The 25,419-nt window shown below is 41.7% G+C and overlaps 2 protein-coding genes across 10 annotated transcripts in view; both read right to left on the bottom strand.

Annotated features, from left to right (window-relative positions):
- Window positions 1–489: 489 nt before the first annotated feature.
- phlda1 (pleckstrin homology-like domain, family A, member 1) lies at window positions 490–7,051 on the bottom strand. Its single transcript, XM_078416581.1, has 2 exons — window positions 6,486–7,051; window positions 490–804 (listed from the first exon to the last, which is right to left on the bottom strand). Exon 1 carries the CDS (start codon window positions 6,943–6,945, stop codon window positions 6,514–6,516), a length of 432 nt encoding a protein of 143 aa, XP_078272707.1. The 5' UTR covers window positions 6,946–7,051; the 3' UTR covers window positions 490–804; window positions 6,486–6,513.
- Window positions 7,052–17,564: 10,513 nt separating this feature from the next.
- nap1l1 (nucleosome assembly protein 1-like 1) overlaps window positions 17,565–25,419 on the bottom strand; it is a 40,497-nt gene continuing 32,642 nt past the window's right edge. For 7 of the 9 annotated variants that reach the window (XM_078417181.1, XM_078417182.1, XM_078417183.1 and 4 more), the window contains exon 15: window positions 17,565–18,098. In XM_078417181.1, coding sequence (XP_078273307.1) covers window positions 18,060–18,098 — 39 coding nt within the window. In that variant the 3' untranslated portion in view covers window positions 17,565–18,059. Of the gene's footprint in view, window positions 18,099–22,025; window positions 22,064–23,104; window positions 23,121–25,419 lie in introns of all 9 variants that reach the window. The other 2 variants (XM_078417184.1, XM_078417185.1) reach the window with 1 other exon arrangement.

Raw genomic sequence — 25,419 nt, 5'->3', positions numbered from 1 at the left:
CGAAACAATACCCAGGTTCTCCTGATTTTGTTGGTATCTCCATCCTTGGAATAAATAGTTGATCATCCAGAGTTTACTGTAGTTCTGCATCTCCATTAAAGTGCCCTCTCAAACAGCCCCCTGAGCAACTCCACTCCATAGATACTCAAACAAATCTCATTCCACCGAGTGAAGGGATTTTCACACAATCTCATTTATCTTGAGACTGTGAACCCTAATTCTAAACTCACCAACCAGCGAAAGGAGCCTTTTGGCACCCGCTATGAATAATATAAAATTCTTACATGCCCTGGCAATGAGATCACAGCTCCTTCTTCTAAACCAGAGAATATAGACCCATTCTGTTCTACGCACTGTTACAGAATAAAGGGGCTATTCACTTTCACCTCGACCACTCTCTTTACGCTTCAGTCTTCTGGCTTCTTCTTGACAAAACCCAAACATTCAAGAAAGATCAGGCACTAAATTAAAACATCATAAATAAGGAAATAAATTTTAAAAGGCAATAATTTATAATTACATATTTCGTATCAATGGTCCATCCAGGACATGTAACCAAAAAAAACCAGTCTGCGATAAATAATGTTAAAACATCCACGAGAAGCTGCCCAGTAATGGAATTCATTAAAAGCTTCGTCCGTGAGAATATTGATTGAATGTTTCTTGGCGATTCAGTCTGCTGGGTTTACAGCTTAAACCATTCCAGCGTCTAATAAGCTAATCTGATATCTGCAATGGACAGAGTTTTTGCATTTCCATTTTCCATTCCTGTGTGCTCCTGTGTGCGAACCCTCCTTCTCGAACCTATATGGGGCCAAAAACGATAAAAATATATTATTTTAAAAGAAATGGACAAAGGAACAAGTCTTGTGTTTTACCCCAAGTGAACGATTCTAATCATGTTTTAAAAATTATTGGATGCTAAAAGAAACTGAGTGATATCCAACCCCGATGGCGGGAGGTGACATTTTGGTCTGAAGAAGGGTCCCGACCCGAAACATCACCCATCCTTTGCCTCCAGGGATGCTGCCTGACCTGCTGAGTTATGCCAGCACATTGTGTCTATCTTTGGTATAAACCAGCATCAGCAGTTCTTTGTTCTAACATTTTGATATGTCTCCTAATGGTTACACTGCAATTAAAAATATAATGCCAAATTAGAACTGGACAATAAATAAATAACTTCAGAAGGGAAAAAATGCAAATAAAAATCTACTTGCACATTACTGTGAATTTATTGTATTTATAAATTATCATATCGGCTTACAAAAATTGTCTTTCATTTTTGCTTCAAGTTAAGATATGTGAGATAGTTATTCAGCAGCTACATAGTTAGATTCAGAATAATGATGTTCTATATTGTATTACTGAAATAATTGAAGTTCATTCTTCTGGAGAATAAGTCCAAAAAAATAATAAATATATCCCAGACTTGTTCCATTTCAGTGCAGTACATTAAAATAATGGAGAGCGGACTGCACACTTTGGCAGTGGGTAATTGCGAAAAAAAAGCAGAGAATGACTTTATAAACTTCTGCAACATCATACAGGTTAAAGCACTTTTTAAAAATGAATAGAATAGCTGTATCTAAGGAGCGACAGTGTTGCAGCGGGTAGAACTGCTGCTTCGCAACGCCAGAGACCCGGGTTTGATCCAGACCTCGGCTTCGCTCCAGTTTCCTCCCATGTCCTAAAGACGTGTGAGCTTGTAGTTTATTTGGACCTCTGTAAATCGTCCCTAGTGTGGAGGGAGTGAAAGAGAAAGTGGAATAACATAGAACTAGTACTCTGAATGGGCACGGAACCTCTTTGTTGTGGAGGAAGCCATTTGGTATATGCTGGCTTTCCCCACAAACCTGTACGTTTTGTCCTTTCTAAATACTTATGTAATTCCCTTTTGAAAGTTAGCATTAAATCTGCTTTCACCAACTTTTTTAAGTCAGCTCGTTCCAGACCATGACAGCTGAATGTGTGTAAAAAGCAGTTAAAAAAGTAAACATTGTTAATGAGCTGGTTACAGTCTCACTTGCCAGTGGGAATAGTTTATCATTATTTTCTGCATAACTACTCAGAGTTCATAATTTTAAATCTCTCCAGAACATTCTCTGCTGCAGGAACACCCCAGGTTCTCTATTAACTGGTCCATTATATCTGCCAACCTTCCTCCTGTAGACTCTAGGCAAGTGTGGATGCAGATTAGACTCGATGGGACGAATGGCCTAATTCTGCTCCAATGATTTATGGACCTGCACTTCAGAGGAGCTCTAATTGATGTGATGTAGCCCCAGATTACACTTGGGTAGTTTATAACCAAATGATATGAACATTGAATTCTCCAACTTAAATGAACACTCCCCTACCTCCTCTCTCTCTCCCGTGCCTTCCAACCCACCTCGGGGCACACCCTTTTCTCCCACCATCTCCAACAGACACCTTGTTCCTTACTCCTCGTAAACCTAACTGCCATCCCCGATTCCCCCATTTCCCTGTTATTCCCCCCAACCCCGTCCCCTTCCACCCACATCCTTCCCTCCGGCTTTACATTTCACTTCCCTTCTCTCCATATCTGACAACCTTTTGTCTTTGTCACTTACTCCACTCATCTGCCAATCACACCCCACCCCCCCCCCCCCCCCCCACACCACCTGTATCCACCTATCACTTGTCAGGGTTTACCCTGCTCCCACCTCTCTTCTCCAGCGGTCTCCCTCCTATTCCATCAGTCTGAAAAATGGAGCTGGAGCAAAGGTTGTCTGTCCATTTCCTCCCCATCTGCTGCCTGACCTGCTGAGCTCCTCCAGCACTTTGCGTTTTGCTTGATGTACCTGCATGTTGTTATCAGGGATGTGTGCATCCCATATGGTCAGTTGAAGAGGTAAATTGGCATCAAGGACATTAGAGGTCTGCACAGTTTTTGCAGATGCCTCACAAACCGCATATCAAAAAGCCACTGGGGTTTGCATTTGTAGATGACTAATATGATGGGTTAAATCCTTGCACAACAGAAAGAGATGCTTTGCACAGATACATCTCAGAAAGCACAAGGTGAAAACTAAACTCAGAATGGCATTGCACATTATAAAAGGGTTCAGCAAAACTATTTAGGTTAGAGATACTGTAAGAAAATAACCGCAGATGCTGGTACAAATCGAAGGTATTTATTCACAAAATGCTGGAGTAACTCAGCAGATCAGGCAGCATCTCCGGAGAGAACGAATGGGTGACGCTTCTGGTTTAAACCGAAGATAAGACACAAAATGCTGGAGTAACTCAGCGGGGGAGACAGCGTCTCTGGAGAGAAGGAATGGGTGATGTTTCGGGTCAGACCATCAGTCTGAAGAAGGGTCTCGACCCAGAACGTCACCCATTCCTTCTCTCCGGAGATGCTGCCTGTCCCGCTGAGTGACTCCACCACTTTGTGTCTATCTTTTGTTTACACATATATAATCTGCAGTCAAATCAGACTAACCCAGAATTAGGACTGCCTGTGTATTCACTGCCTAGGTGAGGTCTGCCGTATTATTTTACTGGGTTGTATGCAAAACAAAGCATTTCACATGTGACGATAAAGTATCATTGAATTGAAGTATAATTGAATAAACAATTGTTTAAATGCCCGTAATCTTATCTTGAATTGTATGACTCAATTAGATGACGTAAAATATTTATCGTTCCGTTAGGATGCAAGTCTGTTTCATTCCAGTTGCTGCTGCTACACATTCCAACCATTGCACCCTGACTTAACACAGAGGGTGAGATCTCAGCAAACAGTATGCCCTGTAAAATACCTACCTATGCTCAGCTAACAGAACACATGCAAACTGCTACACAAACATCCTAACCTGTACGCTGAGAGTAACATTAAAGACAGACCAACAAACTCTTTTGTCTTTTCTCCGACACTCCTAGACTGAAAATCAGATTCCTACCATGGCCTGGTTGTAATTCTGCTGAATGATGCATTACAGCAGATTCCTTTCCTCGAGTCTGCATAACGCAGGAATGTAGGAATTTGAGTGGGCTATTTGGTCCGCAAGGTTTAGATTTAGGTTTATTATTGTCACGTACCAAGGTGCAGTGAAAGGCTTTGTTTTGCATGCTGCCCCCAACAGATCAGATCACACAACCCTGTATACATAAACACAATTCAAGAGAGAGCTAGATAGAGCTCTTAAGGATAGTGGAGTCAAGGGATAAGGGGAGAAGGCAGGAACGGGGTACTGATTGAGAATGATCAGCCATGATCACATTGAATGGCGGTGCTGGCTCGAAGGGCCGAATGGCCTCATCCTGCACCTATTGTCTATTGTCTAATACAAGTCAAACAATAGACAAAGCAAAGGGGAAGATATAGAGTGCAGAATATAGTTTTCAGCATTGTACAACATTGTAGCGCACCAGTTCCAGAGTCTACAATGGAGTTGAGGTGAATCGGACAGTACCCTTGCTTATGGAGGGGCTGTTCAGAAGCCTGTAAATAAACGAAAAGAAGCCTCATAGAGGCTGCATTTGAATCCTCTTCTAATCAAAGCGACCACTGGTAACACTACACATCCAAATTTCGTTCCCCATCCCTTAATTTGATCTATCTATATCAATTTATGAATTGGCCATTGCCTAGGTATTATGTAGACATCTGCAGATGCTGGCTTACAACAACAACAAAAAAAGTGCTGGAGTAACTCAGCGGGTCAGGCAGCATCTCTGAAGGGCATGAATAGGTGACGATTCAGGTCGGGACCCTTCTTCAAACTGCAGTCTTCAGTCTGGAGAAGGGTCCAGACCCGAAACGTCACCTATCCATGTCCCCCAGAGAAGCTGCCTAACCCGCTGAGTTACTCCAGAACTTAATCTTTTCTATGGGATAGGTATTGTTTGATATGTGTGAAAGAGTGGTCCTAATTTGCAGAAGTGTGTCTGTCCCACTTTACTCCTCACGCGCTTTTAATCTTTGAACAGTTTTGCCCCCAGTCGTAAACAAAAACAGACTTCATCCAATTACCTAACATTTCAGTCAGTCTGAAGGGTCTCGACGCGAAACGTCCCTATTCCCTTTCTCCAGAGATGCTGCCTGGCCCGCTGAGTTACCCCAGCATGTTGTGTCTATCTGGTGTAAACCAGCATCTGCACCTCCTTCCTACCCGCTTAACATTTGACAAGTGTAATTTTCATTAAAAATAGAATCGATTAAAAGTGACGGGTATATCGAATGAGCCGCCAGATGAAGTAGTTAAGGCAGGTACGATAACAGCATTTAAAAGACACTTGAACAGGTACATGGATAAGAAAGGTTAGGGGGGGTTGTGGGCTCAATGACACTGGCTTAGATTGGGCATGCTGGTCAGCATGAACGAGTTGGGCCGGGTGGCCTGTTTCCCATACTGTAAGGTTCTATAACACATATGTCAGTTTAATAACTGTTAAAAATGACTCCTCCACCTAAATTCCTAGCAATCACATATTTTAGTTTTAGCTTGGAACAGCATGGAAAATCTCATAGGTTTAGGTTTTGGTGACATGTACCGAGATACAGTGAAAGGCTTCGTTTTGCATCGGGCAGATCAGATAATACTATATCCAAATACAATCTATATAACATAGAACAGTAAAGCACAACAACAGGCCCTTCGGCCCATCATTTCTGTGCCAAACATGGTGCCAAAACCAACCCTTATCTGTCTGCACATAATCCGTGTACCTCCATTCCCTGCATATTCATGCACCTATCCAAAATAAGTTAAAAGCCACTATGATATCTGCCTCCACCACCAACCCTGGCAGCGTGTTCCAGGCACCCACCACCGCCTATGTAAAACACTTGCCCCTGACACCAATGTAATCAAGTCAAACTCTTTTTGGTCATTTAATTGGTGGAATACAGGTCGGTCTGTGCTGCTGTGGACACTGTGGTAGATTCCAGTCGCTCCAGCACTCCCTCACAACCCAACACATCTCTCCTCAGAAAGACACAAAGTGCTGGAGTAACTCAGCGCACCAGGCAGCGTCTCTGGAGAACATGGACAGGAGACGTTTGGCAACACCACCTATCCATGTCCTCCAGAGCTGCCGCCCTGACCCGCCGCGCTGCTCCAGCACGCTGGGTTTTGGTCAATATCTGCTCTGCCAAGGCCATTGGAGTCTCGTGTCTGAAGAAGTGGTCCATACCCGAAATGTAACCTATCTGTGATCTCCGGGGATGCTGCCCTGACCCGCTGAGTTACTCCAGCACTTTGTGTCTTTTTCTTTTGTAAACCAACATCTGCGGCTCCTCGTTCTCTACATCTCTCCTAAGAGGTGCGACAAGGGGGAGAGGGTGAGAGAGGAGAGGGTGAGGGGGGAGAGGGTGAGGGGGTGAGAGGGTGAGGGGGGAGAGGGTGAGGGGTTACTATTGTTCTGTGGGTGGGGAGGTCTCACCTGTGCAAGGGGTTCTGTGGGTGGGGAGGGTCTCACCTGTGCAAGGGGTTCTGTGGGTGGGGAGGTCTCACCTGTGCAAGGGGTTACTGCAGGGCAGTTTCACGCCGCGTTGTGGATGCCCACACCGATGCCCCGTTGTGCCAGCTTCTGCCGGCTGCTCTGTACCGCTTCCATGGCCCGCCGGTTCTGATACTGCACCATGCCCAGGGTGATCAGGGCGTTCCAGCCAGCGTCCTGGGGACACCTAAAGTCCAGCTCCCTCCTGTCCGTCATCACCACCGTGAAGTACACATACTTCCCCTTCCTCTCCACGCTGTCCACCGTCTTCATGTCGTTGAAGCGGAGCTGCTTGGCTCCGTTGCCGTTGGCCTCCGTCTGGTGTTGGGACAGCTCCAGGTATTTCCTGGGACGCAGCAGAAAGAGACCTTCCTCGGTCAGGACACAGTGTTTCTTCTTCCACAGTTGCAGCAGACCCTCGCTCCTCTTCTGTAACACCCCTTCCTTCATCACCTCCCCACTCCTCTCCTGCATGCTGCCTGGCCCACTGCTGGGTGCTTGAGAGAGAGAGAGAGAGAGAGAGACAAGTTCTTGATCTTGTGGAGCAAGATCTCAGCAGCAAGTGCGTCCTTCTTCCTGCTTGCAGCCTGGATTTCAGAGCCCCCCTCTCCCCTCCACCTTCCTCTCCCACCTCGCTCTCTGCTCCCACCAACCGGCCTCCGGAGGAACTGCGGCCCCGCTCTCCACCACGTTGTAAAAGCTCCAACCTCGTTAGAAACAAAGGGCAGAGGAGGAAACTAGAAATGGTGACCTTTCTGTGCAGGACCTCCTCCACTATCAGAGTGCGGTCAAACGCAAATTGGAGGAACAGCACCTCATATTTCGCTTGAGCAGTTTACAGCCCAGCGGTATGATTTTGATTTCTCTAACTTGAAGTAATCCCTGCACCCCCTCTCTCTCTCTCTCTCTCCCCTCCCCCCTCCCCCCACACCCTCACCCCCACCCCACTCATCCTACTCGTTTCATTGTCTCCTAGTGAGTTTTACTGTTTGTAACCACTCCTCATCACCTTTCCCACCTTTCCTTGGATCATCGATGCTGGCTTTGATTTGTCTTTTTGCATATCTTTCGTTTATTTGTTCTATGTAGCTTAACTTGGTTCCCTCTCCCCTGACTCTTCAGTCTGAAGAAGAGTCTTGACCCAAAACATCACCTATTCCTTTTCTCCAGTGATGCTGCCTGACCTGCTGAGTTACTCCAGCATCTTGTGTCTTACCTGTCTATCTTTAGCCTCGACATAGTGAGTAGCTTGAAAGTGAAAGGCAAAAATGATTGATGGGGAAAAATAGTATCAGAGGTAAAAACAAAGCTAATTGCGGTATCACAGAGGGGTGAAGAAGGAAGGGTAGGAGGTGGAGAGGAATATAATTTAGTCATTTCCTAAATGTTTCAGCCTCTGAATACATAAAGCAAATCCTCAAAACACTGAGGACTCACAGCACCTGTGAAAAGAGAAATAATGCATGTCTCAGTGACACACACAGCGTACAGCACGGAAAACCTTTGGCCCATCTCGTCCATGCAGATCAGGTTGCCGGCTTGAGAGCGTTCTAATTGCCTGCGTCTGGCCCACAATCCCTTAAATCGTTCCTATCCACTTGCAATCCTATCCAAATGTACTTTAAATGTGGTAATTGTATCTTCCTCAACAACTTTCTCTGGCAGCTCGTGCCATGCACCCACCACCCTCTGTGTGAAAAAGTTGTCCCTCATGTTCCTATTAAAGCTCTGCCCTCTCACCTTAAACCCATGCCCTCTACTTCTAGATTCCCTTACTCTAGGTAAAATATTCTGTGCATTAACCCTATTTATTCCCCTCATGATTTTATAGAGGTGAATAAAATTTCATAAATTTAAATTGCATACACTATAAGATCACTCTTTGTCCTCCTGCGCTCCAAGGAATAAAGTTCCAGCGTGCCCAACCTCTCCCTGTAGCTCAGGCCATCGAGTCCTGGCAACATCCTCGTAAATCTTCTGTGCAGTATTTCCAGTTTAATGACATCTTTCCTAAAGTAGGGTGACCAAAACTTAACACAATACTTTTGTATTGAGAAATGCTTTTCTCTTTTACCTTAAACCTATGTTCTCTAGTTTTAGACCAAAACCAAAAGGCTATAAAGTGCCCAGTCAGAAGAAGAGCTATCGTTCCTCAAGTTTACATTGTCCTTGTAACAGCGCAGGAGTTATGTAATTAATTAGCAGAGCAATGAGGTGTAAGGACCGTCTAACCACATTTAACCTGGTCTCAACCTAGCAGATATTCGCTTTGTCCTTTCCATCCCTCCCACCATTTCTGCAACTAATTTGCTTTTCTCCCTTCCCCAGTTCTAACTAAGTGTCTTGACCTCAAACATTAACTCTATTTCTGTTCCCACTAATGCTGCACGATCTGCTGGGCACTTCTACCAACTGAAGCCTGACACCTACTACTTTGATTTCATTTAGTTTATTGTCACGTGTACCGAGGTACAGTGAAAAGCTTTTTGTTGCATGCTAACCAGTCAGCAGAAAGACGATACGTGACTACAATCCACAGAGTACAGATACAGGAAGTGTAAGATAAAGTCCAGTAAAGTCTGATTAAAGACTAAAGTCCGAGGGTCTTCAATGAGGTAGATTGTAGCTCAGTAGGGAAGAAAATGTCCCTGAATCTGGAGGTGTGCATTTTCACACTTCTGTACCCCTTGCCTGATGGGGGAGGGGAAAAGAGGGAGTGACCGGGGTGAGGCTGGTCCTATGCTGGTGACCTTTCCGAGGTAGCATGAAGTGTGGATCGAGTCAATGGAAGGGAGGTTGGCTTGTGTGATAGTCTGGGCTTCGTACACAATTCTCTGCAATTTCTTGTGGTCTTGGATGGAGCTGTCCCCAAACATGCTGAGATGCATCCTACAAACCTGAAAGACCCAAGCATCCATGCACATTGGAAGCCAGAGTAAACAGCAAAGTCCCCAGCAGCCCAATTGTTTTGGGTGTGATGCAGGATGTCCACAAAGTGTTCTGAGGTCTGGATTCTAAGCTCAGATCGAGGTCAACCATGACACCATGACCACAGTTAATCTGGCTCAGTTTCAGAGGGATGGGCTCAGCAGTCAGAGACATAACCTTCTTGCATACAAATAAAATTGCAGATTTGTGGAAAGGGGCAGGATTTTCATTTAATGTCAAACTTGGAAAGGAATGGCAAGGTGGTTGTTTGTAGGGCAAACTGGCAAAATTGGCAGATGTGTAGGAAGGAATAACAGATACTGGTATATACCGAAGAGACACAAAATGCTGGAGCAACTCAGCGGGTTTGGCAGCATCTCTGGAGAAAAGAATTAGATGACGTTTTAGGTCGGAACCCTTCTTCTGACTGTTGGCCGATGAAATTTAATTTGGAGGAATGAGAACCTGATGAATTTTGGAAGGAAAATGAGAAGCAACATAAACAAAATGGTAAAGGGTGTGCAGGGAGACAGGGGACCAAGGAGCTGCATTTATAAATCTCTGAAGGAGTTGGCATGAATTGATAAGCTGTTAAAAGACTAAATAGGATAAGGCTACGGAGACACAAGAGTAGAGCTACCTTGAGGAAGATAGTCTGAAGGGTCTCGACCCGAAACGTCACCCATTCCCTCTCCTAGATGCTGCCTGACCTGCTGAGTTACTCCAGCATTTTGTGATGCGTTCAAGAGTAGAGCTAAATCATTAAACAGCCCTGGCTAGACTTCATTTGTGCTATATCTTAGGAAAGCTGTCAAAATCTTGGACATGGTGCAGAGGTTAAATGGAATTCATAAATGCAGAGGATGATGTTCCACGTGGATTTTAAGAAAATATTTGACATATCCCATTAAAAGGTTGTCTAACAAAATTGGTTTGCAATCAATAGAAAGGTCAGGCTTGATAAAGAATTTACCTTTAAAGGACATAAAGTAGTCATTTGTGGTGGTTTTACTGATTAGAAGATAGTAGATTGAGAGACCTTAATCACATCATCTAGGGTCTATTCCTGACGTCTGGTGTGGAGTTTGAATGTTGTCCCCATGAGCATGTTCATTTCCTCTGGGCACTCCTTCCCACAACCCAAAGACAGGCAGGCAGTTAGGTTAAGAGCCGCTGTGGGTGAGGGATGGAATCTGGGAGAGGTTGATGGGAATGTGGGGAGAATAAAATGGGATGAGTGGAAATAGGTGCTCGATGGTCAGTACAGACTTGGTGAGCCATTGGTGCCTGATATTGTGATTTATGGTGTTATGATTAATGATTGAGATTTGATTTATGTAGAGTAGTCTTAGGAAAACAGAAATTAGTTATGGTCCAGTGCCAAATGTGCTTGCAATTGACACATGGGAGATCCAACAGCATTTCAATAAGTTTTTAATTCTTTGAAGTGTAGCTCTTATTCCCATAATTTCACCCATATTGACATTCTACCGGCAAGCCACTCAAAAAGCTGTGCTGCCTCACAACACTGACCCAAGCGCTGCTCATTAGCTTTCATCCAGTATTTAAATTTATGCAGGCAATAACTAGTGCAGGCTAATTTCTCCATGTTACTTTGCATGCACATTACAAGCAAGTCTGCATGGTAGAAGTAGATACCAAACAGTTGTAATACTGACATTCAAAACCAGCTGACATCCTGCTAAGACCAGCGACCAGCAATCAATTTGCATTACAAGCTGCCTAAAGTAGTCGCTAACACTATTACGTGTTTTAATTCCCTTCCATGGAATCTAATTGGCACAGGCCACAATGGCATTCAGACTCAATGGGCCAAATGTTTTTAATAACTTTCCTTCTTCAGATCTTTGATCTACTGAAGACTCAAAAAGAGTACAGATTCTACTATCTTTGAAATGTGTAGCAAGGTTTTACATGTGGTTAATTAGGCTCTGGCAATTCAAGTGGAACATTAGAGCAGGCCATTCAGCCCCCTGGACGAAACCATCTCACATAGACTGTGCTCTATCTCTAACTGAATTTCATGAATAGAAGCTAGGGAGGGGATTAAACCACATCCTATGAGGTTTAACGCTTGGAAAATCACAGCCATTGATTAATAAATAATTTGTAACAAGCAAACTATTTCATAATTACTATTAATACTGTCCAATCTCACTGTGGTATAATTTTACTGGCACTTGAAGCAGCCTTCATATTTAAGGCTCAAAGAATTACTGTTAAATTGGATAATTGGCTTGGTAATAAAAAGCTGACAATAAATAGCAATTGACAGCAATGTGAGGTTTAGGGATTTGATCCAAATGTACTATATATATATAACAGATGTGTTCCACTGCCATCTGAGCTGGATATTATTTGAAGAGACTATGACTAATGAAGCAAATGGTTGAGAACACCACACACATTCACTGAGAATGTGCCCAGTTAAGAGAGTAACATTGCAGCATGCCCCAGAGCCAAAAAAAAAAAGCACCAAGTTGTTAGGACAGCCTGCTTTCAGGGAGAAAATTAATTGCAGAGCTTTGGATCATGCCTGCTGGCAGACATTGCCGTCAACGGCAGAGCACTTGAAGTTAGGAAAGTTGAAGGAGTCAAAATTAGAGTAAATGTGTAGGAAGGAACTGCAGATGCTGGTTTACACCGAAGAAGACACAAAATGTTGGAGTAACTCAGTGAGACAAGCAGCATCTCTGGATAGAAGGAATGGGTGACATTTCAGGTCGAGACCCTTCTTCAGACATAGTCAGGGGAGAGGGAGACACAGAGATAAGGAAGAGTAAGGTGTGAAAACGATACAAAGGAGATGAGGGTTAAGGGCCATGCAGAATACATAATTGTTAACTAGGAGAAGGTGATAAAAAGCAGAGATAAAATTTAACCAGGTATAGTCAGACTAGTTGGAAAACTAGGAGGGGGGCGTTATGGATAGAGGTTACTTGAAGTAGGGTTACTTGAAGTAGGAATTAACGGGTCCTTTTCAGAATGACAGGCAGTGACTGGGTGCCGCAAAGCTCAGTGCTGGAACCCCAGTTATTTACAATATATATTAATGATTTAGACGAGGGAATTAAAGGTAACATCTCCCAATTTGAGGATGGCACACAGCTGGGTGGCAGTGTGAGCTGTGAGGAGGATGCCATGAGACTGCAGGGTGACTTGGATAGGTTGGATGGGCAGATGCAGTTTAATGTGGATAAATGTGAAGTTATCCACTTTGGTGGCAAGAACACGGCAAATTATTATCTGAATGGTGTCAGATTAGGAAAAGGGGAGGTGCAACGAGACCTGGGTGTCTTTGTGCATCAGTCACTGAAAGTAAGCACGCAGGTACAGCAGGCAGTGAAGAAAGTAAATGGCATATTGGCCTTCATAACGAGGATTTGTGTATAGGAGCAAGGAGATCCTACTGCAGTTGTGCAGGGCTCTGGTGGGACCACACCTGGAGTATTGTGTGCAGTTTTGGTCTCCTAATTTGAGGAATGACATTCTTGCCATTGAGGATGTGCAATGGAGGTTCACCAAGTTAATTCCCGGGATGGCGGGACAGACATACGATGAAAAAATGGAACGGCTGGGATTGTATTCACTGGAATTTAGAAGGATTAGAGTGGATCTTAAAGAAACAGAAAAAATTCTTAAGGGATTGGACAGGCTAAATGCAGGAAAAAATTCCTGATATTGGGGGAGTCCAGAATCAGGGGTCAGTTTAAGAATAAGGGGTAGGCCATTTAGGACTGAGATGAAGAAAAACTTTTTCACCCAGAGAGTTGTGAATCTGTGGAATTCTCTGCCACAGGAGTGGAGGTCAATTCACTGGTTTTCAAGAAAGTTAGATTTAACTCTTGGGGCTAATGGAATCAAGGGATATGGGGAGAAAGCAGGAACGCGGTACTGATTTTGTATGATCAGCCATGATATTGAATGGTGGTGCTGGCTCGAAGGGCCAAATGGCCTACTCCTGCACATATTTTCTGTTTCTAAGTTAGAGAAGTCAATATTCATACTGCTGGGGGGGTAAGCTGCCCAAGCGAAATATGAGGTGCTGTGCCTCCAATTTGCACTGGGCCTCAATCTGGCAGTGGAGACAGCCCATGACAGAAAGGTCAGTATAGGAATGGGAGGGGTTGTTAAAAGTGTTTAGCAATTGGGAGATCAGAGGTTTAGGCGGACTGAGTGGAGGTGTTCAGCGAAATGATCAGCGAGCCTGCGCTTGGTCTCGCCGATATATAGTCCACACCTGGAACTGCGGATACAGTAGATAAGGTCGGAGGAGATCCAAGTGAACCTCTGCCTCACCTGAAAAGACTGTCGGGGTCCTTGGACGGAGTCGATGGAGGAGGTATAGGGACAGGTGTTGCATCTCCTGTAGTTGATGGGGAAGGTGCTGGGTTGGTGGGAAGGGACTAGTTAACCAGGGAGTTGTGGAGAGGAACGGTCTCTGCGGAAAAGGGTGGAGATGGGAAGATGTGGCTCGTGGCGGGATCCCATAGGTGGTGAAAATGTCGGAGAATTATGTGCTGTATGCGATGGCTGATTGGGTGAAAGGTGAGGACTAGGGGACTCTGTCCCTGTTGTGACTGGGGGGAGGGGGAGAAAGAGCAGAGCTGTGGGGTATCGAGGAGACCTGTGTGGGGGACTCATCTATGAAAAGGGGAACCCCTGTTCCCTAAAGAATGAGGACATCTCAAGATGTACAGATATGGAACCCTTAATCTTGGGCGCAGAAATTAGAGTAATTCAGGCATCAGGGAAGTTAGTGGGAGACAAAGTGCTAGAGTAACTCAGCGGGTGAGACAGGGTCCGAACGCAAAAGGCTCCAGAGACGCTGTTACTCCAGCACTTTTTTCTGGTAAAGCAGCATCTGCAGTTATTTCTTTCAATGTTACTGGGGGGTTTTAGTATAAGCCCAGAGCAGGATCTGAAACAATGTGAACTTTAAAGATGGCACAGGTCAGAGGTAGTGAAGCTGGAATCTTACCGTGCGGACTTTTTCCGTTAATTTTGATTTCTTGATAATAATGTCAAAACATCTGGAAAAACTGCAGATAGTAAAAATAAAAACCTGGAAATACTCAACTAACATCTGTGAAGAAAAATGAGTCAATGATCTTTCTGATGTAAAGGTCATTAACGTCCTGTAAATAGAAGCACAGCTAAAAGATAAACCTCGAGGCATATTCAGATTCATTACCTTTGAGAATATTTTCACTTTGGAAAAAGAACAATATCCCATTACATTTACGATCAACACAGGATCCAGTGGGTGCAGAAATGTAATTTATCTTTGCAAGGCAACATGTACTGAATCATCTATTTGGCAATTAAATTAGTTAGGCTGCCAGTTGAAGGACTGGATTTGGAGAAATATTTAAAACTTATTCTCTGGCAAGGCAATATCCAGTGTGCTATTTTCAGATGTATAGACTAGGTGAGCTCAATGCTGAAATGCCACTGTAACAAGACAGAGGATTAGGAGCAATTTAGAACTTAGTAGAAGTGGATCTAAAGGTTGATTAAGCGAGCAAAGGTGCACTAAGAATAAGCTGGCAAAGAATACACAAGTAGAGTGTAAAGGTTTCTACAAACATGTAAAAAATAAAGATTAATGAAGACAAATGTAGACACGTTATAATAATAGAATTTACAACAAAGATAACAAAGCAACCCATTTCGACTAAGCGCTTTGGATATTACCCACATCCCAAATATGAACTGATGGGTTAATTAGCTAATACTAATTAAAATTAATCATTAATACGAGTTGCAAAAAGTTGTGCATAGAAAGGCATCTGCAACAGAATAAGTTGCAGGGATACAGGCAAATAGAGGGATACAGGCAAACTAAATTATCCCTACAGTAGAAACAGAGAACTGAAGATGCTGATTTATCCAAAAGGCACAAAGTGCTTGGGGGGCCCCTCTCTGGAGAAAAAGGATGGACGACATTTCAAGTCGGGACCCTTCTTCAGTCGGTGGGTGTAAAGATTTTATGGGAATGTGGTGAAAATAGGGCTCAGGGAAAATTTGTGCGTGAAGAGCATTGCCTTGTGAGCCAAACTAGATGGGCTAAGTGGCCGCCTGGCACGAGGAAATATGATCAAAGGTCTTTAGTTGGATACTTGACTTTATCTTGCACCTCATATGCTGCCTGCTCTGCTGTGTATTTTTCATTTATTAATTTAGGTTTTCAACAGATGCAGTATTTTCTTTTTTTTTTAGCAGAAATAATGATTGTGCCTGGTACAGGCAGAATGTTACCAAGTTCATATTTAGAGGATAGAGATACAAAGACAGCATTGAATATTAAGGAACATGTTTAGAGATACAGCATGGAAACAGGCCCTTCGGTCCATTGAATCCACGGTGACCATCATTCACACTAGTTCTATGTTATCCCACTTTCTCATCCACTCCCTGCAGTCGGGGCAATTTACAGAGGCCAATTAACTTACAAAATGCACATGCCTTTGGGATGCCGGTGGGCACTCAGTGGAAACCTACACAGTCACAGGGAGAACGTGCAAACGTACAGACAGCAGAAGGCAGGATCGAACAAGGTCTCTGTGCTGAGGCGGTAGCTCTACCAACTATGCCACCCACGATAAAACATGGTCTCAACAATGCATTTTTGGGAAGGTCAAAAATTAAGCTCCAGCTCAGATTGCAAAACACCTAATGTAATTTCAAACACCAACAACGGAGGGAATTGTTGGTAACTGGAACTAGAATTTGTGGCTGTGGTGAAAAGAGTGAATCAAACCTTCCCAACATGTAATGGTGGAAATTCCTGCTCCTCCACAAACAGTGTGACACAGAAGCAATGGACTGGTAGAAACAGGGTGGTGATAAGTGTGAGCTGGGTAATGATGTATTAATGGTAAGATCACACTTTAAGTATTGTGTTCAGTTTTGGTTACTGCTAGAGGAAGGATATCATTAAGCTGGAGTGCGCAAAGATGATATAGGTCGATGTTGCCAGGAATTGAGGGGCTGAGATATTGGGAGACGTTGGAGATATAGTGCAGAAACAGGCCCACACTGACCAGCGATCCCCGTACACTAACACAATCCTACACACACTAGGGACAATTTACAATTTTTACCAAAGCCAAATTAACCTACAAAGCTGTATGTCTTGAGTGTGGGGGGGGGGAACGGGGGGACAGGGGGGACCGGAGCACCCAGGGAAAACGTACAAACTCCATACAGACAGCACCTGTAGTCAGAATTGAACCTGGGTCTCTGGCACTATAAGGCAATGACTATTGCCCCAAGAATCTGTACAGTATGACAATGAAATAGAGAGCCAAACTCAAGTTACACACAGAGGAAACAATTCAAGGCAGAGATATTAAGAATCTGATCCTTACACATTAAAACTCAAAGTCAAGTATTTTTCCTAAAACACAGAACTGTCCATTTGATTAATACCCAAGCAGAACTTATCCTTTATATTTATTACTTTTTAATTTTATCAAATTGGCTCAGACCATCAAGCCACCTTAACAGGAAGATTTTTAAATTAAAACATTAAGTCAAATTAGTTAAATTTTACTGAGTTGGCCAATGTGACTTTTGACAAAGCAAGATATCCGACCAAATCAGGAACTCGTAACAATGAATATGACAACTATATACAAATATAATTTATTTAACTCCAGTAATCGGAAAGTAATCATTGCTCAATTGAGGGCAAGAACGTCCACAAAAGGCAAACAAATGTGATTTTTATGATGCAGCAAATGTAAAAATCAGTGAGCTGAATGAATAGCTGAGCGCCGGGTCTGAAATCATGTTGTGACTAGTATATAATACACCACACAAGTTGGACGAGTAAGAAAATCCGAAAATACTAGTTTTTATTCACAACCCAAGTGGCACAGCAGGACCTTTCATGTGACGGTTAAGCTATGTTGTTCACAATCTCACATTAAAACAAATGAACAAAACCATAGCATAATTAAGCAAACATGTATGAACAGTACAGATGGTTGGACATATTGTAAACCTATTAACTACTCTGCAACTCCATTATTAGAGCAAGCCACATTTTTCAATGCGTCTCCCAGAAGGTAACTCACTGGAACTACGTGTTTTTACAGGAACACGAGTAATGAAGGCACAGCTAGTGTAAGCACAGACATGTTGCACAATTTTATTTCTATAATTTTGTATAAAGTCCACATTACACTCATCCAGCTACAAAACAAATCTTTCCACAGTATTATATATTTAGACAACAGAGCTGAAGAAAAGATTAATTACTTTGGTTGATTGTTCTCCAGCAAGATATTTCTCAACAAATATTGGTCTCTGTATTTTGCTGTTCCTAAAGTCAATGGTGGTGCCTCTAACAAGTTAATTTTGAAGAACCCAAATTCTTTAGCACTGGAATGACAAATTTTGGGACTTTTATAAACTCCATTTCATCAACAACCAATTTTTTAAAAAAACAATGCAAGAGTACCAACCATATTCTGAACTGGCTGATTTAAGGGTTCATGATTAACCAAAAAAATGTTAATTGAAATTTGTCCTACCAAGAAAATACAAAACATTATAAGGCTGTTAAGTAACTATTAGTTGTTTATAGTAAGCCAGTACAGTGCAGTTGTTCAAGGCCACATAAGCAGGCTTCACTGCTGCTTGCACTCAGAGGGTGGGTTTGGATCCTTCTGTTGAGAGAGAAGAGCAAATGAGAATTGGCAGAAGCAGACATGGCTTGGAAAAAGTATCTGCAGCACTCCATACATTATTTTGTTCTCCAGCTATCATATCTAGTTCAAGTATCCACATTGGAATTAAATTTGCATACTTCAAAAATGATTAGTGACATTAAAGAAACTTGATGTAGAACATGGTACACAGGAGAGCTTTCAGCCTTCGATGCCTGTAACTATGTTAAAGTAGTCCAATCTGTTTGGACATGGCCCACATCACTCCATTCCCTGCCTGTTCATGTGCCTGTCTAAATGCTTCTGTTCATAATCCACTGCATTGTGTTTTGGGGAAATGGGTGCTGAAAAGTAGGATAACATCCTTTATCTACGTACATAGGTCCACGTGAATATGTTTTCCAAACAGGAACACTGGGACAGGAGGATTTTACATCACAAACCATGTTGTCAAATATACACCGTCGTAGCCCAGGAAGCCATTGTGCATCACAGGCTCTTTGAAAAAATGCGAGGCAGATGATCAAGGTCAAACCGAACAAAACAAGCCTGTATATTCTGTGATGCTTAAGAAGTGTAGTTCCAATTTCCCGGTCACATGGACATCGATCAGACTTAAATCTTAAATTGTTGGCACTTTATTCTGCTTCACGTCCAGAAATTATAAGATCACAAAAATAAAAAAACAGTCAATATTTTGGATACATTGGCAGACCGAGAATCTGGAACTTTAAGTCACACGCATCACGATTTTATGAATTCCAAATCTATTTCATAAAGTCAAACAGCATGGAAACAAGGCCTTTAGCCCAGCTCGCCCATGCTGACCAGGATATCTATCCAAAGTAGATCCATTTACTTGCATTTGGCCCAGGTCTCTCATCCTTTCCTCTCCATGTACCCTTTGGCACATCACTGGTCACGGGCCTTCAATTTGAATAACAACCATTCAGTCCCACCCTGATTTCTCCCACCAAGCCAATTTTATATTCTTGACTGCATTTGATAGAACCTTCCAGACTAGGCTACCATGTGAGACCTTGTCAAAAGCCTTGCTTAAGTCAATGCAGACTTGTAACACGCTGCCTTTGTTAATCCTCTTTGTCATCCCTTCAAAAAAAGTTAGACAATTTCCCATGCATAAATCCATGCTGACTGTCCCTAATCAGTCCTTACTTTGCCAAATGTTGGTAGATCCTGTCTCCAAAACCCCTCCAGTAGTTTTCCAACCATCAGTTAGTCTCATCAGCATCTTGTTCCTTGGCTTGGTCCTTGTAGCCTTTCTTCAAGGCCAATCTCCAGTCTTCTGCTACTTCACCCGTAGTTAAAGATGATGCAAATATCTCAGCCAGGCCTCCTTCAATTTCTACCTGGCTCTCTGCAATGGCCTAGAATATAATTGATCAGGCCACAGGGATTTATCCAACTTTATGCTTCATAACCTCCAGCACCTCTGTGTAAATTGAATATTTTCGAACACGTTGCTGTTCATTTCCCTTAATTCTTTGGATTCAATGACCTTCTCTATGATAAAGACAGATGAGAAAGATTTAACCCCCAAATCCCCTGCGATTCCACACAGATGACCACATTGACAGCGGATGTATTCTCTTCCTTGTTATTTCTTTGCTCTCAATAATCTTGTAGAATATTTGAGTTCTCCTTTAGCTTAGCTGCCAAAGCTATTTCATGTCCTCTTTTTGCCCACCTGATCTCCCAGCTGCCTTTCTCTGACAAAACGTCTATTCATTAACAGCGCCTCAATACTCCTCGCCAACCAGCTGGGATTCAGTGAATCTCTTTCAGATAAGAGATGTAAGAGTATGTCATACTCTTATCAGGGCGATCAAGAGGGCAAAATGATGTGTTAAATGAATGAAGGACAAAATGCTGGAGTGAGTCAGCACGTCAGTCTGAAGAAGGGTTCTAACCATGTTCTCCAGAGATGCTACTCGGTTCGCTGAGTTACTCTTAACACCAAGTGCTTTTTTGTAAACCAGCTGTTCCTTGTATCTATGTGTTAAATGAATATGATGTACTGGGACATATTCATATTATAACAAAAGAGATCCTGCAACCCTTATCTTCACTCGAGAAAGAACGTTGTCCCTGAACTCTCACTTTCAAAGGCCTCCCACCTACCAGGCGTCACTTCACCTGCAAACAGCCTCTCCCAATCAACCGTTGCAAGTTCCCATCTAATTCCTTTACAATTTTGCCCTGCTCCAATTTAGGACTTTAATATGTAGACTAGTCTTAACTTTCTCAATAACTATTTTAGGTTTTGGGTTAACACCCTGCGCTATCATCTAGATTTTTTTCCAAGTATTGGGAGTGAAGACAATATTGAGCACAGCAAGCTGAAAATTCCACCGCAATATTTATCTCAACTACAGTGAGCTTTGTGCTAAAATGAACAGAATTCACCCAACCATGGTCTTTTGTGGTTTCATTCTCTCTGCATTAGACAGCTTCAATAGTAAGCATCACCACTGTCATTAGTTGATAAAGTAAATGGAGCAGAATACTTGGATAAGCAGAGGTAAGTAAAATATCTACGTGCCAGATGATAGCTCTCACAAATTGACTGAAGAATTGCCATGGTAGTGTGTCCATAAATCTGCAGCTTGAAACGAGTCCAGAACTGCAGTTTTAAATAAATCTAAACTCCATTAGATTGTGCCATCCTTCCAACATTGTGTTCACTGATCCCGCTTCCTAGCCCAGCAATACTTCCTAAATACTTCGTCACTGATTGTGGCAATTTTATTGAACTATTGTACTTGGTGTTCAGGCAATTCTATTGCACTATTGTACCCGTGGTGTTCAAGCATTTCATTGCACTTGAAACCCATAAGTTATGGCCAAAATGTAAAACTTACTGTGCCACACCAAGATGTCTTAATTTCCTAATATCTTATTTCATTTTTTGGGTGGGTGGGTGTGGGAATGGAGGGGGGAGGAATTGGGGTACAGTTCGGCAGGGGAAAGGCGAGATAGATAGTCAGATCTTAGTGGAGAGTAATGACTAATCATTCAAATCACTTGCTTAAAAATGTTTAAGTCATTTGAAGTTGAGGTGACAGATTATGTAAACCAGCAAACAAACGTAAATAAAATTAAAAGTCAATTGCTCTGTATTCTCTCAAATCTATAACAATTCCTTCCTGCAGTGCCAATATTATTTGATTAAAATGTGATTATGCTTTGAAAGCAGCCACAAACACATCCCAATTTAATGCCTGCATGGTCTCCATGTTTAACTAACGTAGTTATGAGTTTTATCTTCTGACACCATAGACAACTGATACAGCCTTGTGGATCAATCTGCTGTAAGCACATATGGCCAATATATTGTTCAGCTCCTCTTCATCTCACCACCTAGCAGTATCAAGCAGGGTCCTCTTCAGTGGCAATCCAAGTTCCATCTCAAACACCAGAACTTACACAAACTCCACGAAGCAACATATATTTTTTTATCAATTTAGCCCTGTACAATACAGGGGCATCAAAAAAATAATGGTGAACTTGGGATGATCAAACACATTGGAGAAGATTACTACAAAGCATTTGAACTTGTACTTGAAATATAGGCAGTCAGTGAAGATTTAAAGTCCTCAAAAACCATTCTTCCATATTCAATTTCTCCAATTTCTAAAGCAGCTCATAGATCAACACATTCAATCACTTCTATACAAACTTACACAGCACGCAAAATATCCAGGTGAATAATAAAAGTGTTTTTTGAACTTGTATCTCACTGCAGTAATTATGCCGGATTGGATTGAAAATTAGGAATCAGTCAAAGCGTTGACAGTTACTGCAGCAAGAGTAGGATTAAGATGTCACTCACTAATTAGTACTTGACAAAAGCATATAGAATAAGTTAGTTGAGGTATTATGTAATAAAGATCAGCAAAGCCTTACCTACTAGGGGTAGGGTTATTTCTAGCCATCATTTAAACCTAGTAAGGAAAAATTCAAAGAGCAGCTGACATGAAAGTACATGACTTGAAACTAATTTAAACGTTCAAATTCCAAATTAAAACCACACTAACAATTTAAGTATAAGCCAAATCTACATAGTTTCTCAACTGTTAAAATAATCTCAATGTAAAGGTAAATTGTGTTACACTATAAAAATATTAACTTCCAAGCTTAATATCATAATATAGATAAACCTCAAAGGTTTGATCTGGACCTTTTTGGAACATTATGTACCATTTAAAATAATTTAATCCTCTAACTACAAGTTCTAGCAGTTAGGCAATGCAGACGTGGTTATATACACACATATCATTGCTCGTTCTGCCCCACAATGTAAACCCATGCCAAATCTTTCAAAATGCTCTAAGAATGGGAAGAAATGTTTCTTTGACATGGGTGTCCTGGGTACATGGAGAAGCTAAGGGCAAAGCAGTTTTACACTGATGTCATTGTCATGATGAAAGCATCAAGTGCACAAATGACCATGCAGCCTGTTTTAACTGCAGAGGAGGATTTGGAAATCTTCCAGCTTCAGGAAAAGCTCCAAACTGCTGCCAGGAAACACCACCTGAAGGGAAAATAATTTGGGTACTTCACTAAACAAAGATATATTCCCCAATGGATTTCCATGGACAACACTAAGGTTTAATTCTTTGCTTTAAAACCATCTAGGTGACAAAAACCCCCCCTTTTAGAATATGAATTAGATGCTCAATTGTTACAAACTAATTTTTCCTTTGCCACCATTAAACATCCCAATGACTTCATGTTTAAATAATATAACCCCCAATTTCTCAAAATCACCAATCCACATTTATTCCAATCAAAAGTCAACACCATTTGCGACAATCCTGCCATTTTACTTAATACTTGAAAATGAACTATTTCCAGCAGTTATTATCCATGGGTAAAGTTTCTAAATTAACAATGAATACTTTCTTAGCTGTTCTACTTATGTTGGTATTATCTACAAAATTCAAGGTTTACGACTCTACAGATGTTGTGAAAATGAAACTTACTTTAGATTACTTGCTCCTACAATTCAAGTTAGGTGGTTTGGACAGTTTGCATAGAAAGGAAATGGAAAATATAAGCTTCAAGTGCCATTTTCATACCCAAATTCATGAACAGTTATCAAACTAATTGCCATTCAAATCTTCCAACCTTCATGGAAAGTGATGTGAACCTACATTAAGCACTGCAGAGGTAAATAATTAAGAGTGACAGGCTGAAAGGCACAGACCAGCTAATCTGCAGCTCTTTCTCTCTGAAAAAGAAAGCTACCCGAAATGCTCAGCAAATAAGCAAAGCCATTGAAAATCTGAGATAGAGGTCTCCCTTTTTAGAATCATACCAATCACTCTTTAGACCATTATTCTTTTCCTGCAGGCACAAAGATTAATTCAGAAGTTTCCTACGTGAAATTCTTACTATTTTATAGTTGCTTAACTTTTTTGAATCGGCTTTTAACATACATTCCAGTACAAGCAGCAGACCACAGACTGAAAAGGTTCAACTCAATCTTGGCCACTGCAGAATTGCCCCTGCTTAAAATTTATGTAAACTAACCAGACCAGTATATAAACGAGCCCACACATGACCAAGTCATTTACATGCCATCTAACGTATCCTTGAAGATAGCATGCAAACAAAAGATGGGGTGACTGATCACAGGTAAAGTACTTGCAAATTCTCATTTTGCTTTGCAGGCCATTTTCAAAGGAATTTTATATTTCTTTGCAGATGTTATCCAAGATTACCCTCCCCCCATTTTTCTGCAGCAAAGGTCTCCTTTGCACATTAATAATTGGCACGTCAAATCCTGTGCACAAGCCTGTTTAATCCTCCAAATTCAGCACCCACTCGCAACTCGTTTGGTTGAAGAGTAATGTCAAATTACCCTAGTTTGCCCCCAATCTATTTTTTAAAATCTTTTACAAAAATCAGTATTATCAAACGTGCTGCAACAATTTCATAAAAAAACTTAACTTTACTGAGAGTTGGCAATGTCCCAGAAATCAAAACATCTCCAACTGAATCTTAGTTCAGGTAATGATAAATTAATGCGGAAGACAGTCATTAATTTAACCTTCTAATTTTATCCATCCAATTTTAAAGCCATAGAGAATGGGAAAAAAATCCCCACCACTGTCCCTCCCAGGATTCTGCCACTCACCCATAAACTGGAGGCAATATAATCGGACCATTAACCTACCCACCCACACATTTTTCAGATGAGAGAAGAAACTGAAGCACCCAAAGGAAATATAAGCAGTCACAAGAAAAATATTAAAACTCCAGACATAACTGGAAGTCAGGATTGAATCAAATCACTGAAGCAGTGAGGCAGCAGTTCGACTTGCTGCACCATTGTGTTGTCCAAAAATTTTACAAACTCAATTCTCTCCTTTCTATCATGGCTAATGATTGACAGCCAGCATCTAAAACTGATCCTGCATAGTAGGTTCTACTCATTCTAACACCCAGCACTGTCAGGTGTCAAATTTGAGGTCAATTGCTAAATGGAACTGTAATTCTTAAATTAAAGAGCTTGGTTTAATGAAGCTTCCTAATTGAATCCCATAAATTCTTCTGTCCAATACGTTATCTGCTGACAAACGTCAAATTCACTTCGTTTCTGGAGCAATGGAACAGAAAACATTCAGTGCAATCAAACATTGACCATAGAAATAAGCTGCACTATTTGGAGTCCAGAATTAAAAATCACAAACCAATGACAAATTGTTCTATAGAATAAAAAGCTAGTTTTACTTTTGAAGGAAGATGAGCTCAAAATAACAACGGAATCTTCATAGGATTTAGAACAAAGATAAAAGTGGCGTTTGTGTGAAGGACACAAAAGAGAAAGCTAATAAATTCAATTCCCAACTCAGAACAAGGTGCACTTCTAGGATTTCTAATCAGCTAATATACGACATTTCTTCTGCAGCAAATTAAAGGTTATGCTGACTATTGCACACAATGACCTTCAATTGGCAGGTGTCGGATTTTTCGAATTCCAACCCACATTTCCTATTTTTTTTAAAAATCAGCATATATCCTCTACACTGGTTGCAGATTCACTGCCATCAAAATCAAGCACCGTTCACTTTATGTACTTTCAAACTGACTTAGCTGCTCAACTGAGTAACTCTGAGAATCCATTAAATGAATTAATGAACAAGCACTGACCAGAACATTTCCATCCAAATTGCTCATTTCTAATTTATGGGGTTTTTGTCTATCAGCTAACACCGAACAGCACCAGTTGACATTGGTGTTATTGTTTAAGCTTTACCCTCTTCTGACCTTAAATAGAACTCAATGTCCAAGT

The sequence above is a fragment of the Rhinoraja longicauda genome, chromosome 20 (assembly GCF_053455715.1).
Source record: "Rhinoraja longicauda isolate Sanriku21f chromosome 20, sRhiLon1.1, whole genome shotgun sequence".
NCBI lineage: Eukaryota > Metazoa > Chordata > Chondrichthyes > Rajiformes > Arhynchobatidae > Rhinoraja > Rhinoraja longicauda.
Note: the sequence above shows the minus strand (reverse complement) of the source record. Positions and strands in the feature narration are given on the sequence as shown.

What these genes read in the sequence shown, in the direction of transcription:
- phlda1 (XM_078416581.1), bottom strand. Translation starts at nt 6,945, where the DNA reads ATGCAGGAGAGGAGTGGGGAGGTGATGAAGGAAGGGGTGTTACAGAAG.